The sequence below is a fragment of the Taeniopygia guttata genome, chromosome 4, assembly GCF_048771995.1.
Source record: "Taeniopygia guttata chromosome 4, bTaeGut7.mat, whole genome shotgun sequence".
In the NCBI taxonomy this organism is placed as follows: Eukaryota; Metazoa; Chordata; class Aves; order Passeriformes; family Estrildidae; genus Taeniopygia; species Taeniopygia guttata.
The window spans coordinates 1,596,427-1,609,854 of record NC_133028.1 but is presented as its reverse complement, the minus strand read 5'-3'; the positions used below and the strand labels follow the sequence as shown (position 1 = coordinate 1,609,854).

The window sequence follows — 13,428 nt, the reverse complement described above, 5'->3', positions numbered from 1 at the left end:
GAGGACATGGGGGACATGGGGGAGACAAGGACGTGGGGATGAAGGACATGGGGGCATGGGAATGTGGGGGATGTGGGGATATGGTGTTGGGGGGGACATGGGGGACATGGGGACATCAGGATGGGGGACATAGGAGACATGGGGACACGGGGATGGGGGATGTGGGGGTGTGGGTGCCATGGGGACACGGGGATGGAGGACACGGGGACATGGGAATGTGTGGGGCACGGGGACATGGAGATGTGGGAGAATGCGGTGATGGGGGACATGGCTGCCATGGGGACATGGCTACCACAGGGCCACCTCCTGACCCCACCCTGGTCCCTCAGGAGGTCCCTACGGGGCCGTGGGCGTGGACCTGGCCTTCGAGAAGCTTCTGTGCCACATCTTCGGGGACGATTTCATCGCCACCTTCAAGGCCAAGCGTCCGGCAGCCTGGGTGGACCTGACCATCGCCTTCGAGGCCCGGAAGCGCGCGGCCGCCCCGAGCCGCTCCAGCCCCCTCAACATCTCCCTGCCCTTCTCCTTCATCGACTTCTACCGCAAACACCGTGGCCACAACGTCGAGACTGCGCTCCGCAAGAGCAAGTGAGGGGTGACACGGGCTGGGAACGCCTTGGGAGCGTGGGGACGCGGTGGGAGTGACGTTGGGGTAGGAAAGGGCAGGAGAGGGAGGAAAAGGTGGCATAGGGGTGGAGGTGTGGGAGCGGAGAGGACAGGGAAGGACCAGGTGGGAGTCCCCGGTCACCCTTGGGTCCTCTGTCTGTCCCCAGTGTCAACCTGGTGAAGTGGTCGTCCCAAGGGATGCTGCGGATGTCCCCCGAGGCCATGAACGAGCTGTTCCAGCCAACCATCACCCACATCATCCAGCACATCGGTGGGGCCTGGGGGCACGCCCATCCATGGGGAACCCCTGTCTCTGTCCCACCCCCTGTCCCTGGGATCACTCCTCATCCCTGGGATCTTCCCTGTTACTGGGAGCCCTCCATTCCTGGGATCATTCCCATCCCCTGGGGGATGCCCCCCACTCCTGGGAGCCCATTCATCCCTGGAATCGTTCCTGTCCCTGGGACCATCCCTGTCCCTATGAGCCCCCCATCCTTGGGACCATCTCTCCCTGAGACATCTCCCTCATCCCTGGGACAATCCCACACCCTGGGATCCCCTTTGTCCTGGTGACTCCACTCCTATCCCTGGGACCCTGCTGTGCCTGGGACCCCTTCCCCCCCCCCCCGCCCCCCCCATCCACGGGACCTTCCCTGTTCCTGGAACCCTTTTTGTCCCCTGGGACACTCCTGTCTCTGGAACCCACCTTGTCCCTGGAATTCCCCATTCCTGGATCCCCCATTTTTTGTCCCTGGAACTCCCCATGTCCCTGGAAACCTTTTATCCCTGGAACCACCCTTGTTCCTAGGACCAGCCCTTGTCTCTGTAACCCACCTTGTCTGGGAACCCCCATTGTCCCTGTAACCCTCCCTTGTTCCTGGAATTCCACTTGTCCCTGGAAACCTTTTATCCCTGGAACCCTCCCTTGTCCCTGGAACTCTTCCTTGTCCCTGGAATTTCCCTTGTGCCTGGAACTCTTCCTTGTCCCTGGAATTCCCCTTTTCCTTGGAAACATTTTATCCCTGGAACCCTCCCTGTCCCTCAGCCCCATTCCATCCCTGGAACTGCCCCCATTCCTGGGCTCCCCTCATCCCTGGCCCCCCCATCACCCCCATCCCTTCCCCACACCCCTTCTCCACCATCCCAACCCTCCAAACCTCCCCTTTTATCCCCACTCCAGACACCCTCCTGAAGAAACCCGAGGTCCACGGCATCAAATTCCTGTTCCTGGTGGGCGGCTTCGCCGAGTCGGCCATGCTGCAGCGGGCGGTGCAGGCCGCCTTCGGCCACCGCTGCCGCGTCATCGTCCCGCAGGACGTGGGGCTGACCATCCTCAAAGGGGCCGTGCTCTTCGGCCTGGACCCCGGCGTGGTGCGGGTGCGCCGCTCCCCGCTCACCTACGGCGTGGGGGTCCTCAACAAGTTCGTGGAGGGCAAGCACCCGCGGGAGAAGCTGCTGGTCAAGGAGGGCAAGAACTGGTGCACCGACATCTTCGAGAAGTTCGTCACCGTGGACCAGTCGGTGGCGTTGGGTGAGGTGGTCCAGCGGAGCTACTGCCCGGCACGGCCCGGCCAGCGCCGGACCATCATCAACATCTACTGCTGTGACACCGATGACGTGGTGTACATCACTGACCCCGGTGTCAGGAAGTGCGGCACCATCAGCCTGGAGCTGGGGGACGTGGGGGACGCGGGCCCGGCGCGGGGCCGGCGCGAGATCCGCACCAGCATGCAGTTCGGGGACACCGAGATCAAGGTGACGGCGCTGGACATGAGCACGGCGCGTAGTGTGAGGGCCACCATCGACTTCCTGTCCAACTGAGACCTTCCTGGAGACTCCACCATTTAATTCATCTCCAACTGCGACCCTCTGCCATCATGGGGACATGCTCAGGACCTTCCACCATTGACTTCCTGTCCTACTGGGATTGTCCAGGATGTGCCACCATCAACTTCCTGTCCAACTGGGACTACCCAGGATGTGCCACCATCGACTTCCTGTCCAACTCAGACCTTCCTGGAGATTCCACCTTTGAATTCATCTCCAACTGTGACCCTTTGTCATCATGAGGACACTCCCAGGACCTGCCACCATCGACTTCCTGTCCAACTGGGACTACCCAGGATGTGCCACCGCCATTGACTTCCTGTCCTACTGGGATTGCCCAGGATGTGCCACCATTGACTTCCTGTCCAACTGGGATTGTCCAGGATGTGCCACCATTGACTTCCTGTCCAACTGGGATTGTCCAGGATGTGCCACCATGGACTTCCTGTCTAACTGGGACCACCCAGGATGTGCCACCATCGACTTCCTGTCCAATTGGGACTACCCAGGATGTGCCACCATCAACTTCCTGTCCAATTGGGACTGCCCAGGATGTGCCACCATCGATTTCCTGTCCAACTCAGACCTTCCTGGAGACTCCACCATTGAATTCATCTCCAATGGAGACCCTCTGTCATCACGAGGACACTCCCAGGACCTGCCACCATCAACTTCCTGTCCAACTGAGAGGCACTGGCATTGTGGAGACATCCCTGGAATCTGCCACCATTGATTTCCTGTCCATCTGAGACCCTCCTGGAGATGCCACCATGGACTTCATCTCCACCTGAGGGATGCTGTGATTGTGGGGTCACCCTGGGAGATGCCACCATCAACTTCCTGTCCAAATGAGAGTCCCTGCCATTGTGGGGACAATCCCAGGACCTGCCACCATCAACTTCATCTCCAAATGAGAGTCCTGTCATTGTGGGGACACTCGTGGGAGCTGCCACCATTGACTTCCTGTCCAAATGAGACCTCCCTGAAGATGCCACCATGGACTTCTTGTCCAACTGACATTGGGACCACCATTGTGGGGACCACTGGGAGATGCCACCACTGACTTCATCTTCAACTGAGGCCATCCTGGGATCTCCCACCACTGAATCCTGTCCAACTGAGAGTCCCTGTCATTGTGGGGACACCCCCAGGAGCTGCCACCATCAACTTCATCTCCAGCTGAGACCCCGCCAACATTAGGGGACCTCTGGGACCTGCCACCATGGACGTCTTGTCCAACTGAGACCTTCCTGGAGCTGCCACCATGGAATTCGTGTCCAACTGCGACCTTCCTGGAGATGCCACCATGGAATTCCTGTCCAACTGAGACCTTCCTGGAGATGCCACCATGAAATTCCTGTCCAACTGAGACCTTCCTGGAGCTGCCACCATGGAATTCCTGTCCAACTGAGACCTTCCTGGAGCTGCCACCATGGAATTCCTGTCCAACTGAGACCTTCCTGGAGATGCCACCATAAAATTCCTGTCCAACTGAGACCTTCCTGGAGATGCCACCATGGAATTCCTGTCCAACTGAGACCTTCCTGGAGATGCCACCATAAAATTCCTGTCCAACTGAGACCTTCCTGGAGATGCCACCATGGAATTCCTGTCCAACTGCGACCTTCCTGGAGATGCCACCATGGAATTCCTGTCCAACTGAGACCTTCCTGGAGATGCCACCATGGAATTCCTGTCCAACTGAGACCTTCCTGGAGATGCCACCATGGAATTCCTGTCCAACTGAGACCTTCCCGGAGATGCCACCATGGAATTCGTGTCCAACTGAGACCTTCCTGGAGCTGTCACCATCAATTTCCACCCCAGCTGAGACCTCCTGTCACTGTGGGCACCACACCAGGACCTGGCACCATCGATTTCCTCCTAGACTGAGACCCCCCACTTATCCTGGGGACCCCAGTCCCTGCCCCCCATCCTCTCCCAGCCCCACTTTAACTGGAATTTCCCTCATGACCCTTCCCCATCCCCCATCCAGGACTATTTGGGATTGTCCACCTGGGGTTGTCCCCTGTCCCTCTGGGCAGGTTCATGGAGGGGATTTGGGCTCCCAGCCCATTCCCAGTGGGATTTTCCTCCTTCCCGAGGTGGGATTTTGTACTTTAACCCCCTCCAGGCATATAAGATATCTTTATATTTATATATATATATATATGTATATGTGTAGGCACATAAAACTTCCTGAAACTGCTCCTGGTCCTTGTACCACGAGGAGAAAAAAAATGGGAAAAGAGGGGGAAAAAACCAGGAAAAATTGGAGAAAAATCGGAGAAAAAACCCAAAAAAGAGGCGCTGGCAGCAACACAAGGACACGGCTGGGGGGCACGGCCCCAACCCCGAAACCACGGGGGACTCCCCGCTCCCACCCCACATTCCACAGGCAAAATTCCTGGCCCACCCCAGAGAAGAGGAAGATTCCCACCCCAAGAGGCACAATTCCCCCAAAACCCCCCCGGGCTGCGGGGTGAGGGCGAAGCAGCGGCAGCAGCAACAAGGGGGTGCTCCCCACCCGCTTTGGGGACCGTCCTTGTGCTTTTGGGGACTTTGGGGTCCCCCGGGGTGGGGTTTGGGGTCAGTCGAAGCCGTGCCAGTCGCTCTGCTCCGAGTCGTATTCCAGCTCGGCTCCCACGCAGCGCACCCCGTCCAGGAGCATCGGCGTCCCGTGGTGGCGGTCTGGGGACATCGGGGGACGTGGCTCGGGGACAGCTCGCTGTCCCTTTTTAAGGGGTTTTGGGGGGTTTTTAGGCTCGCAGGGGTTGGTTCATCCCAGCAATGTTGGGCCCGGGTGGGTGGGGGATGTGCTGTCCCTTGTGTCACCGCTGTGGTGACAATCGCAGGGGGCTGGGGGTGGCTGGGATATGGGGTGGGGGACACGGGGAGCAAGGGGGTATTGGGGTTTTTAGGGAGGGTCCCAGGGATGGGGGAGGTGCCAATGGAAAAGGGGTTCCAGGGACAAAGGGGACATCCCAGGGACAAGCTGGGGGTCCCAGGGACAAACGGGGGGAACCCAGCCAAGCACAGGAACCCCGGGGACATTGGGGTCACCCCTTACCCCCTCCCTTCACCCCTTCCCAGGGCTCTCCTCAACCCCCAGGCTGGGGAATTTTTGGGATGAAATCACCCGTTTTGGGTAATTCCTCAGCAAGGACAGCGCCACGCCTGAACTGGGACAACTGGGAAGAGTGGCTGGGCCTGGGGTGGGGGGAAGGGGACGGGGAGGGACCCCAGGACCCCCTCCCAGAGCCCCTTACCCATGACCCGGGCCTGGACGGTGACCTTGATGTGGGTGGGGCTGTGTCCGGCCAGGAGCAGCTCCTCCTTCAGCACCCCCTCCTTGTGCGCTGTGTACTCGCAGCGCACGTTGTGCCCTGGCACCGGGGACACCGAGAAGCTGCTGGAGCCCTGCCCGTGCCCTCCTCACCCTGCCCGTGCCCTCCTCACCCTGCCCGTGCCATCCTCATCCTGCCCGTGCCCTCCTCATGCTGCCTCTGCCTTCCTGAACTTTCCCTGCCCTCCCTGAACCTTTCCCACCCTGCCTGTGCCTGCCTGCACCTCCCTGAACTTTCCCTCCCCTCCCTGAACTCCCAGCTGCAATCCCGGCCCCAATCCCAATCCTGGCTCCAATCCCGATCCCAGCTCCAATCCTGATCCCAATCCCAATCCCAATCTCCAATCCTGATCCCAGCTCAAATCCTGATCCCAGCTCCAATCCCAATCCTGGCTCCAATCCTGATCCCAGCTCCAATCCCAATCCCAATCCCAATCCTGGCTCCAGTCCCGATCCCAGCTCTAATCCCGATCCCAGCTCCAATCCCAATTTTATCTCCAACCCTGATCCCAGATCCAAACCCAATCCCAGCTCCAATCCCAATCCCAGCTCCAATCCCAATTTTATCTCCAATCCTGATCCCAGATCCAATCCTAATCCCAATTCCATCTCCCATCCCAATCATGGCTCCAAACCTGGTCCCAATCCTAGCTCCAATCCCAATCCCAGCTCCAGTCCCGATCCCAGCTGCAATCCCGATTCCTGCTCCAATCCTGATACCAGCTCCAATCCCACTCTGATCCCAATCCCGGTCTCGATCCCAGCTCCAATCCCAATTTTATCTCCAATCCTGATCCCAGCTCCAATCCTGATTCCAGCTCCAATCCCAATCCCAGCTCCAATCCCGATCCCAGCTCTAATCCCGATCCCAGCTCCAATCCTGATCCCAGCTCCAATCCCGATCCCAGCTCCAATCCCAATCCCAGCTCCAATCCCGATCCCAGCTCCAATCCCGATCCCAGCTCCAATCCCAATCCCAGCTCCAATCCCGATCCCAGCTCCAAACACAATCCCAGCTCCAATCCCGATCCCCAGCTCCAATCACAATCCCAGCTCCAATCCCAATCCCTGCTCCAATCCTGATCCCAGCTCCAATCCTGATTCCAGCTCCAATCCCGATCCCAGATCCAATCCTAATCCCAGCTCCAATCCCAATCCCAGCTCCAATCCTAATCCCAGCTCCAATCCTGATCCCAATCCCAATCCCAATCCAGATCCCAGCTCCAATCCTGATCCCAGCTCCAATCCCAATCCCAATCCTGGCTCCAGTCCCGATCCCAGCTCCAATCCCAATCCCAGCTCCAATCCCAATCCCAGCTCCAATCCTGATCCCAACTCCAATCCTGATCCTAGCTCCAATCCCAATCCCAGCTCCAGTCCCAATCCCAGCTCCAATCCTGATCCTGGCTCCAGTCCCGACCCAACTGCAATCTCGATTCCGGCTCCAATCCTGATACCAGCCCCAATTCCGGCTCTGATCCCAATCCTGCTCCAAATCCCAGCTCCAATCCCAATTTTATCTCCAATCCTGATCCCAGCTCCAATCCCAATCCTGGCTGCAATCCTGATCCCAGCTCCAATCCCAATCCTGGCTCCAATCCTGATTCTGGCTCCAATCCCAATCCTGGCTCCAGTCCTGATCCCAGCTCCTTTCTCAATACCAGCTCCAATCCCAATCCCAGCTCCAATCCCGCTCTGATCCCATTCCCAGTCCAGATCCCAGCTCCAATCCCAGCCCCAATCCCGGATCCCCATCCCGGTCCAGCCCCCCACCCCTGATCCTAATCCTGATCCTGATCCCGATCCCAACCACTGTTGGGCATCTCCAAACAAACCCTAAAGCTTTTTTGGGATGGAGCCAGTGGTGGGTGGGAAAAGCTCTGTCCCCACTGCTGGGAGGTGACACCGATGGCCCCGAGGGGACAGGGATGTGGGACACAGCATCCATTGGCTGTGGGACAACTGGGATGGGACCGAGGTGGCCTCGGGGACCTGTGGTGTCCTCAGAGCGGAGCCCGTGTCCCCAAGGAACTGCCACCCCACCCAGGGTGACACTCAGCTGTCCCCAGGCTCCGGGAATCCCATGGATGGATGTGGCAGCACCCAATTGTCCCCAAAGTAGAGGGTGGCACCTCTTGGAGCGATCCCTGTCCCCCAGGAAAGGAAAATCCCAACAACAACAAAATAACGGAGCTTGGGGACATCAGGGACCCTGAGGACAAGGAATTGTCATCTCGCCGAGACACTGAGGGGACACCTGGGTGTGGCCTTGCCCCCTCTGGGGACACTGGGGACAAGGAGGGGACACGGTACCTTCCGGCAGGGAGGTGACGCTGATGATGCGCAGGTTGGGGTTGGGGACAGGGAGGGGACAAACGTCCTTGCCCAGGTTGGGCACGGGGGGCAGCTGGAAGGTGATCTCGTACTTGTGGAGGATCTTCAGGAATCCCACCTGGAAAAGCGGGATATGGGGGTGACACCACGGCTGGGGTGTCATTGTCACCCCCCCCTTGGGGACAAGGGACAGTAGAGAGTCCCCAAGGAAGGCGGGGACAGCACCTGGAGAGGGGGAATTGTATCCTAAACATTCCCCCGCTTAAATCCGTGTTGGAGGGAAGGGATTTGTGCCCTAAAATAGTCAGGAAATAATAAATAGGAGTTAATTTAGGAAATAATAGGAATTATTTCAGAAATAAATCAGGAAAAGGTGATTTTGCCCCCAAAAAACCCAAGAAAAATATGGAATTTTGGGACAAAATTCTGGGAATAACGACCCATGGATGTCACAGGAGCAGGGAGAGCTTTTCCAGCTGTTCCTGGAAAAGGCTGGAGCGCCTCTTCCCATGGAATTTTTCTGCTGTCATGACAAAAAGCAGAGCCTTCCGGAGCCTTGGAAAAATCCATTTTGGGAAGGGAGAGAGCTGGGAACGATCTCTGAGGGGAAAAAAAAAAAAAAAAAAAAAAAAAATCCGGGGCCAGGATTCAGAGGATGGAATTCCCAAAATCCCCCCGAGGCTGGGATCATCCCAAAAAGACGGAAAAGGATGCAGGGAGAACTTTCCAGAGCTTCAAGGGGCTCCAGGAGAGATGGAGAGGGACTAAGGACAGGGACAGAGGGAATGGGGACATTTGGGGTGGGATTTTGGGAAGGAATTGGGCTGAAATTCCCAAATTTTCAGTGGTTGCCCCCGTATCCCTGGAAGTGTCCAAGGAACCGAGATGAGCTCCAAGCTCTTTCCCCACCCCCCTCCCCAAAACCATCCTGGGGATTAATTTTAAAGGGATTTATCCCTTTAAAATCCCGGAAAAACAAGCGGGATCTTCTTTTCCCAGCCCCACCAGGGACCCCTCCGCGTGTCCCCGTGGGTGGCACTGCCACCCCCCTCGTCACGCGGTGGGAAAACCACGAGGGCCGCCCCCGGAGGCAGCGCCGGATTTGGGATGGAATTCCGGCCACGAGGCTCTGACTCAGCGCCGGTGGCAGCTGCAGGTGCCACACGTTGGTGGCACCGCGGGTGGCACTTTGTCCCCCACCCGCTGGCACCGCCCCCGGAGCCGTTCCACCCGCGGGATAACCGGGAAAAGCTGGGAATGGCCCTGCTGGGATCCGGAGCGGCCCCAAAACGGGGCGGAGGGGACAGTGCCACGTGTCCCCCGTGTCCCCAACGCCACCCAAACGTGGCACTGTCACACTGGGGACAATCTGGAGTTGGTGCCCTCAGAGCAGCCCTAGGGAATGACACGGAATTCTGGCGTGGGGACGCCTCAAAATCCGGGAATTTTTGGGAGTTGGCAGCCCCGGAGTCCCCAGGGGACGGTGACACCCCCATGTTGTCCCCCTGTCCCCCACCTTGACGAGGAAGTGGCCGTCCTTGTCCTGTGTCACCATCACGGCCGAGTCGTGCAGCTGCTCCTGGAAGTGGACGTGGCCCTGTGTCCCCTCCTGGGGGTGGCCCTGTGTCCCCTCGGGGGTGAAGCGCACTCCTGTCCCCTTCCCCTTGCTGCCTGCAGGTGACAAAACCCCCGCCCGGTCACAGCCGTGTCCCCAGGGGAGGTGGCCTCGCGCTGGTGGCACCAGGAGAGGCTTCCCTGTCACCCCCTCCCTGTGTCACCTGGGACACAGGGGACCTGTGGGGACAGCCAGCTCCTCTCCGAGCAGGGACCTGCTGCTGGCTGATGTCCAGAGGGCCCCCAAGTGTCCCCAAATGTCCCCAAGTGTCCCCAGGCTCGGCAGACTCCGTTCCCTCCTTTGATGTCCTTAGGACAAGTGACACAGGCTGGGGACATGGGGACACAGGTGACTGGTGGCAGGGGACAGGTGAGAAGGGGGGAGAGCATGGAAGTGCCACCAGCTGATGTCCAGAAGGTCCCCAAGTGTCCCCAATTGTCCCCAAGTGCCCCCAAGTGTCCCCAGGCTCGGCAGACTCTGCTCCCTTCTGTGATGTCCTCAGGACAAGTGACACAGGGACAGAGGGACACAGGTGACAAAGTGACCACAGCCAGCTTCTCTCTGAGCAGGTCCCCCAAGTGTCCCCAAATGTCCCCAAGTGCCCCCAAGTGTCCCCAAGTGCCCCCAAATGTCCCCAGGCTCGGCAGACTCTGTTCCCTCCTGTGATGTCCTTAGGACAAGTGACACAGGCTGGGGACATGGGGACAGGTGAGAAGGGGGGAGAGCGTGGAAGTGCCACCAGCTGATGTCCAGAAGGTCCCCAAGTGTCCCCAAGCGTCCCCAGGCTCAGCAGACTCCGCTCCCTCCTCGGGCTGCGCGGCGAAGGTGACACAGGGGAGGTGACACGGCTGTGACAGGCCAGCAAGACAGGCCACCAGCTTGGGGACAGCGCTGTCCCCACGGAGGCCCAGATCCCGTGGGATTTTCCACGTGCGCCGCTTCCATGGAAAATCCGCCCCTTCCTCCTCCTCCTCCTCCTCCTCCTCCTCCTCCCGCCGAGCCCCGCTCCCAGCTGGCAGCAGATTGTCACCGCCGCCAGCAGCAGATTGTCGCCTCCCTTGTCGCCTGAAGAAAAGGCTCTTTGTGCTGGCAGCGCCGGCAATCCCGGCCTTTAATGAGCCGGGCGTTAATGAGCCGGGCTTTAATGAGCCGCACTCCCGGGGGGACAGCGAGGGACACGGTGACAGCGTGGGGACACACGCGGGGACACACGCGGGGGACTCTGCGGGACGGCGCCGCGGCCATCCCGAAGGATCCGCGCGGATCCCAAATCCCGATCCCAGCCCGGCAATCCCGATCCCAAAGCCCCGATGATCCCAAATAAGCCTTTGTCACCCCGGTGGCACTTGGGGACATTTGGGGCGCGGAGCCTCCGGGGAGAGCGGGAATGGGGGGATCGGGATTTGGGGATTTGGGGATTTGGGGATTTGGGGATTTGGGGTGGCCCCGGGAGGGGACAGCAGGGACAGGCAGGGGTGGCAGCCAGGGATCCGCTGGATCCCCTGATGGGATCTGGGATTTATGAGATTAGGGAATCCATTGGATCTGGGATTTATGGGAGCTGAGATATATGGGGATCAGGGAATCCCCTAGATCCGGGATGTGTGGAATCCGGGATTTGTGGGATCTGGGATTTCTGAGATTAGGGAATCCCCTGGATCTGGGATTTGTGGGATCAGGGAATCACTGGGTCTGGGATTTGTGGGATCTGGGATTCCCTTGGATTTGGGATTTCTGGGAGCAGGAAATCCCCTGGATCAGGGATTTATGGGATCAGGGATTTGTGGGATCAGGGAATTCCCTGGGTCTGGGATTTGTGGGATCTGGGATTTGTGGGATCAGGGGTCTGTGCGATCTGGGATTCCCTTGGATTTGGGATTTCTGGGAGCAGGAAATCCCCTGGATCAGGGATTTATGGGACCAGGGAATCCCCTCGATCTGGGATTTGTGGGATCAGGGATTTCTGGGATTAGGGATTCCCTGGATCAGGGATTTATGGGATCAGGGATTTATGGGATCAGGGATTTGTGGGACCAGGGATTCCCATGGACCTGGGATTTCTGGGATCTGGAGTTTCTGGGATTAGGGAATCCATTTGATTTGGGATTTGTGGGATCAGGGAATCCCCTGGATCTGGGATTTGTGGGATCTGGGATTTCTGGTATCACAGAATCCCTTGGATCTGGGATTTCTGGGATCAGGGATTTGTGGGATCAGAACCTGCTGGACTCAAGGTCCCCGCATCCCCCCAGGGGGTCTCAGGGTCCCCTCCAGGATGTTCCCAACTCTTTTTTTTCCCGGGAATCTCCTGAGGCTCTCTCGGCCTCATCCCACCGCCCCCAGCCCCATTCCCAGGGAAATTCCCGGAGTGGAATCCCACAAAGATTCCTTGGGATTTGTCTCACCCCAAAGCGCTTTTGGGGTCCCTCAAATCCCTGGACAGGGACAGGGAGACCCCAAAAGCTCCGGGAAAACCCCAAATCCCGGGATAGGCTCAGAAGGACCCCAAAAGCTCCGGGAAAACCCCAAATCCCGGGATCCGGGGACAGGGAGGGGATTTGGGGACTCACCCTTGCCGGCTGTCGCCATCTGTCCCCTGCGATGTCGCTGTCCCCAATGTCAGCGGCCGGGGGGCATCGTCCGGGAATTCTGCGGGAATGGGGTGGGAATAGGGTGGGAATGGGAAGGCGCCAATTCCCATATTCCCACCCCATTGCGGTGGTGGTGGCCCCGAGGTGGCCCCGAGGTGTCCCCGAGGTGTCCCCGAGGTGGCCCCGATGCTGCGGGCAGCGCCAGGCCTGGAATGGACATTCCCTCCTCATCCCAAATCTCCGGGAAAAGCGGGAATTAGGGAATTCCCTCCCCCCCGCGCGCGTGCCTCAGTTTCCCCCTTTTTCTCTCCTTCCCCCCCCCCCCAAAAAAAAAAAACAACCCAAAAAAAAGATCGCTTCTCCCGGGATAAACGGGAGACCACATCCCAAACTTGGAGCCTTTCCCAATTTGTTTTTCCGGGATAAATGGGAGATCACATCCCAAACTTGGAGCCTTTCCCAATTGTTTTTCCCGGGATAAATGGGAGATCACATCCCAAACTTGGAGCCTTTCCCAAATCGATTTTTCCCGGGATAAGCGGCGCGCGGAGGTGCCACCGCCAGCCGGGAATTAGGGATGTGACATCCCAAAAAAACCCAAAAATAAACAAAAAAAACCCCAAAACAACCCTGGAATTGGAAGGTCAAACCTCCTTCTCCTTCCTGGATCGCCCCATGGGACCGGGAATACCGGCAGGGATTGGGAAGCAGAAACCCCAAAACGCCGGGAAATCCGTGTGGGGGGGAAAAACCCCCCAAAATTTCGGGAAAAAAACCGGGATAAAAGAAAACCCAGCTGGAATGGAAGGGGGGGGGATGGAGCGAGGGAAATCCAGGGATTTGGGGGCTCCTCGAGCCATACCGGGGGACAAGCAGAGCTGTCACCCAGGAGGGGACACCGCGCCCGCCACTGTCCCCACCCCCCTTTGCCGAGCGCTCCCAGCCGCGTTTCACCTCCGCCACCACCCGCGGCCCGCCAGCCCCTCCGCGGGGCCTCCGCGGTCCCCTCTGCCACCCCCCGGGTGTCCCCCGGTGTCCCCGTTGTCCCCCGGTGTCCCCCCGGTGTCGCCGCGCCCCGCTCACCCCGCCGCGCCCGCCGCCCGCTTCCC

General features: G+C 58.9%; 2 protein-coding genes across 3 annotated transcripts in view; one reads left to right on the top strand and one right to left on the bottom strand.

The window, feature by feature from the left end:
- Window positions 1-4,642, top strand: part of HSPA12B (heat shock protein family A (Hsp70) member 12B) — a 20,184-nt gene extending 15,542 nt beyond the window's left edge. Inside the window, exons 11-13 of the mRNA XM_030270422.4 lie at window positions 330-588; window positions 774-877; window positions 1,787-4,642. Coding sequence (XP_030126282.4) covers window positions 330-588; window positions 774-877; window positions 1,787-2,427 — 1,004 coding nt within the window. The 3' untranslated portion in view covers window positions 2,428-4,642. The remainder of the gene's footprint in view (window positions 1-329; window positions 589-773; window positions 878-1,786) is intronic.
- Window positions 4,571-13,428, bottom strand: ADISSP (adipose secreted signaling protein). 2 transcript variants are annotated; one of them, XM_041715499.2, is made up of 6 exons: window positions 13,274-13,362; window positions 12,299-12,377; window positions 9,630-9,784; window positions 8,093-8,231; window positions 5,703-5,819; window positions 4,571-5,124 (listed from the first exon to the last, which is right to left on the bottom strand). In XM_041715499.2, the coding sequence occupies exons 2-6, from the start codon at window positions 12,315-12,317 to the stop codon at window positions 5,024-5,026; spliced, it is 531 nt and encodes a 176-aa protein (XP_041571433.1). In that variant the 5' UTR covers window positions 12,318-12,377; window positions 13,274-13,362; the 3' UTR covers window positions 4,571-5,023.